The sequence below is a fragment of the Raphanus sativus genome, unplaced genomic scaffold (genome assembly GCF_000801105.2).
Source record: "Raphanus sativus cultivar WK10039 unplaced genomic scaffold, ASM80110v3 Scaffold4746, whole genome shotgun sequence".
Taxonomy (NCBI): Eukaryota; Viridiplantae; Streptophyta; class Magnoliopsida; order Brassicales; family Brassicaceae; genus Raphanus; species Raphanus sativus.
In genome coordinates, this window is record NW_026620048.1 from 1 (window position 1) to 5,069 (window position 5,069).

Sequence of the window (5,069 nt, forward strand, 5' to 3'; positions counted from 1 at the left end):
GAATCTGTTATTCTTGCACAATGGGGTATCACATTAATTCGACTTTTAAATCTTTCTAAATTTTCAAAGTCGTTTTTAATCTTGTTGTCTTATTTTGAATAAATCTAACTTGCACAAGAAGACTAATATTCGTATAGATGCTTTGCATGATATCTATCTTGGAAATTTCGGTCTCCTGAACAAGATAGAGACCCTTATGACTAATATTTCGTTGGTGGAGTTCCCAACGAAATATATCATTCAACACAATTCCATTAATAAATTGTATGAATATATTATTTGATACTAACTTGTTGTGCAATCATATTTAAACACAGTAATAAATATGATACCAAGTTGCGCAAATAATCCACATTGAAAATAAGGTAAGTTATTAATAAAAAATTAACAATTTATAAACATAGTAAATTACATTTAAAATCGTGAAGTAAATACTCTTGGGATTCAAATTACTGTAAAAAGAATGTTTACATTTTTGTATTTTTCAAAAAAAAAGGTTTACGATGAGGGGGAGAGAAAGAGAGGGAGATTTAGTGTTTTGGGTATACCCAATGATTTACAGTTTAGTGTTTAGGATTTATCCAAGGGTTTAGGGTATATCCAAAAATTTAGGGTTTAGTGTTTTTGGTTTTTTACCCAAGGGTTTAAGCTTTGTCCAAGGGTTTAGGGTATAGTGTTTATTGTTTATGATTTACTTTTTTGTGACGATTTTAAAATTGTTAAAAAAAATTCTTCTTTTCGCAGCTACTAATATTTTTCATTTATTTTAATAACTTAACACAAATTATTAGTATTTTATTTATTATCTTTAAAAGAAGATGTACATTAATTAGCAAACTATGATTAGTTGGTAATTCACCCAAGAATTACAATATTCATCTGTTTGACATGTTATTACAACATTTATCTGTTTGATTTCTAGGAAAGGTGATCTTAGAACATTAAGATACCTATTATATTATCATAAATTGATCTGCAGTAAATATGATATCAACTTGCCAAAGCAATCCGTATTTAATATAAGGTAAGTTATTAAAAATTTAAAACCAAATTAACTAAAGGTAAATTATTTAAACAAAGTAATAAATATGATACCAAGTTGCGTAAATAATACACAATGAAAATAAGGTAAGTTATTAATAAAAAAATTAACAAATTACAAATAGGAAAGTAACACAAATTTGAGAGAGAGAGAGAGAGAGAGAGAGAGAGAGAGAGAGAGAGAGAGAGAGATTTAGTGTTTTGGATATACCCAAGGGTTTACAGTTTAGTGTTTAGGATTTATCCAAGGGTTTAGGGTATATCCAAGATTTTAGAGTTTAGTGTTTGAATTTTTACCCAAGGGTTTAAGATTTGTCTAAGGGTTTAGGGTATAATGGCAGCTAATAATATTTTCATTTATTTTAAAAACTTAACACAAATTATTATTATTTTATTTATTATCTTTAAAAAATGTTGTACATTATTTAGCAAACTATGATTAGTTGGTAATTCACCCAAGAAAAATTCATGATAAAATATTAAACTAGGAAACATTCCTATATAAATCAAAATTGTGGTAGTTAAAAAAATAATCGGTGAATTAAAAGAATGTTTATATTTTTATATTTTTCAAAAAAAAAGATTTACGATGAGAGGTAGAGAGAGAGATAGAGAGATTTAGTGTTTAACCCGCGGGACCCGCGAATTACCTGCAAATTTGGGCGGGACGGGTGCAGGTATTTTGAATATTTCATTGCGGGTCATGCAGATCGAAATTATGAGTAAAAAAACTAGGTGACCCGCGGGTTGGCGGGACGGACGGGGTGGGTCGATCCGCAGACACAGCTCTACCCGTATAATTTGAATCTGTACAATGCCCGCACAGGGTGCGGGCCGGCCAACTAGTAAAACATTAAAACTAAAATATGTCAGAGATAACAATATTAAATGCATAAAAGAAGATATTATGCATCCTCACCGATGGAGGTGGTCTTATAAGTAGTCTGATGGTATGGGTTGTTCCAATGTCACGGTTGCTTCATACAATGACACTTGATTATCCCTTGTCCTAAGGCAATACACTATTCAAACGTGTGCATTTTAATAATGATATGGAAACTTGATTAAGTCTAACCATATTTAGTAGATAAGAGTTTCAAAGGTAGCTTGTTCAATAGTTTTTCTCGTTGGTTGAATCTTAAGGCAGATGCTCTCATGCTCGTTTGTTTTTAAGCAATTAACCAGCTTTTTCTCAAACCAGGATCATGTGCATTCTTCAATGTAATCAATGGGAATCGATTTGTGTTCAACAAGCAGAACAAACCCACCATATATAGAACTTGAGTAATTGCTTCATTCTTCCAATTTTAATTGATTGATTAGAATAAACACTAAAGTTTTATTCGTCATATCATGTTATCAGAATACCACAACTTGCAAATTTTCTTGAAAACCATATATACATGTATCACATATTATAGTTGGATAGTAAGAGGTGATGTGTCTAAGGCTTTGGCCTCCATTTCAACGCATCCTCCACTAAACTCTTTGATCTCATCACTCTTGTAAACATACTTGCTAGCTGTCCACAAGAACAAACCCATGTTGACAATCGAAATCGCCAATAGAAACCCATAATAGTAATCTAGCCTTGAATCATTCAAATTATCCCCAATCCAACTCTTCCCTCCTCCTTTACTCGTGATCTTATCAACCATTGTCACCAAGAAGCTATTCAAGAAGTTCCCAAGACCGATCCCACTCGTAAAAAACGTCGTTCCAAGGCTCTGCATCTCCTCAGGTGACTGGTCGTAGAAAAACTCAAGCAAACCAATCGCGTTGAACACATCCCCAATGCCTAGAAGTGAGTACTGAGGGAGCAACCAGAAAATGCTCATAGGCACAACATTTTTCGGGCTAGCTATGTGAAATTCCTTTATCACTCGCATCCTCTTGACCTCGACCGCTGAAGCAACCGCGATTGCAACAATTTGGATCACAAACCCTATCCCTAGCCTTTGGAGTATAGTGATCCCCCTGGGATTTCCGGTTTTCTTGCGCATGAAGGGAACAAAGTATTGGTCATACATTGGCACTGAAAGAAGCATTGAGAGTGTAACAAAACTTCCCAGCGAAGCCGCAGGGATTTGGAAGTGGGATCCGAGTTTTCTGTCCAGGGTGGTTCCTTGTTTGACGAAGAGAGTGTTCACTTGTGCCCATAAGGTGCTTGGGATTAAAGTGACAAGCCATATTAAGGTAAGCCCTAACACACGCTTTGCCACTTCCACTTTTGTCACCGTACAAGGTAACTCTCCCGAACATGTCTTAATGGCCGCTTTATCCAAGAACCTGTGATAGCAAAAGCCAAATCATTTAAAATTACTTTGTGTCTTGTCTACTCCAAGATTTTTCTAGGAAATATGCCTAGAAATAAGCTTCGATTTTTGATCAAAAAAAAGCTTTGATTAAAAGGTGAACATTTTAGATATAGAAGTTTGTACTAATGTAATAGACTTATTTTAGCCATTAATACTTCACATATATATACATATGCCAACAAGTAAAGCTACTAACATAAAAATATTCTTAAGTTATCTTAAGTTTTCTATACTAAGTTATCTTTGCAATGATGCTGTGCTGCCAAGACATTAAATGGGACGATATTGGAGAAATCATTAACGTGGAGAAGGTGGGATTTGAGGACCATCCAATAAAATATTTTTTTTTGTAAAACTGCTTACCATCCAATAAAATATTCTAAGCAAGAGTCAAGGGTACCATGATATAATCAACATTGCATATGTTCCACGTCATTACCCACTAGAGACAAGAGCACCATTAATTTGGGTAGATTCTTCGAGTGGTTCCTATTGGGAGTTTATGACTCTTGTCAATGGTCAAGGATCAAACTACAACCATCCACTTTTACCTTTTTCATCTTGTTTAATGAAAATGTCAAAAAATAAAAATATCCAGTTTATCTAGAAACATAATTTGAGGGAGTAGATTTAAATATGAAAGTAAAATATTAATTCATATTGATGAGATGGTAAGCAACACTGACCTGAATATGGGAGTGTGATGAACTTGATGTTTCCCAGTGCTTTTGTAATAATGTGAGTCAAGCTCATGAAGCTCCAAAACGTCACTAGGACAATTAAGCTTTCGGTTTTTGAATGCCATGATAGGGACTCTAACCAAATCTTTGGCCAAATTGTCTGATTTGATGACCTTATGTCTATAAAATGGTGTGCCGATATAGAACACAAGGAGAGAAACCAAGAGTCCTACTGTAGGGATACCATAACCTAAACCCCACCCAACATTCTCTTGGATGTAGACAAGCCCTAATGTCGCGAATAATGCACCCAAGAAAGAGCTGAACATCCACCAATTGAAGAATGAAACCTTTTGCTTTTTCTCTATAAGGCTGTAATTGTCGAATTGGTCCGCTCCAAACGTGGAAATGTTCGGTTTTGTTCCACCAGCTCCAATGGCAATGGTATAGAGAGACATGTAGAAAAATGCTATTTGTAAAGAGGATGCTTTGTTGCATACCCCGTTTGCGCATGTCGGTCTTAAGGATTTTACCGTTACCGCCATTGTTAAGAGAATCATCCCCTACAAACAAAAACATAATTCAGATCTCATAACCTCTAGACATTTGTGTTATAATTTTGTGTGTGTTCATGTTTTTTTCTTTTGTAAGCAATCATCTGCGATGTTGAATCCGAATTCCTTGTAAATTGTTAATGTAAATATTTGATAAAAAAATTTGACCAAAATTTTTTTTTTTTGATAAAATTGAGGAAAATAAAATAATGCATTTTAATACACTTGGCGTTTGAAATCCTAGCAAGTACGTGCAGATAAAAGGTCGAAGGCACTTCAGGAGTCATGTCTTAATAGACAACAAATCAAATCATTTGACTTGGATTTTGACTGGTTATTGAGTTTTCTTTTTCCTTTATATATATATATAAGAAGATGATCTAGCAAAAGTCATTTCTTGATTGGGTTTGATAAGTCTTCCTTTTAATTTTCTATGGATGCGGATAAGATATGTGTTCATTGCTAAACCAATAAAA

General features: G+C 34.0%; 1 protein-coding gene across 1 annotated transcript; it reads right to left on the minus strand.

Moving 5' to 3' along the window:
* Positions 1-2,326: 2,326 nt before the first annotated feature.
* LOC130507544 (protein NRT1/ PTR FAMILY 5.1-like) lies at positions 2,327-4,395 on the minus strand (the record flags this gene model as incomplete). The annotated part of the gene is given in 2 exon segments (XM_057002246.1): positions 2,327-3,330; positions 4,046-4,395. Coding segments are annotated over 2 exon segments (1,224 nt in total), but the record flags the coding sequence as incomplete, so codon positions are not given.
* Positions 4,396-5,069: the final 674 nt, after the last annotated feature.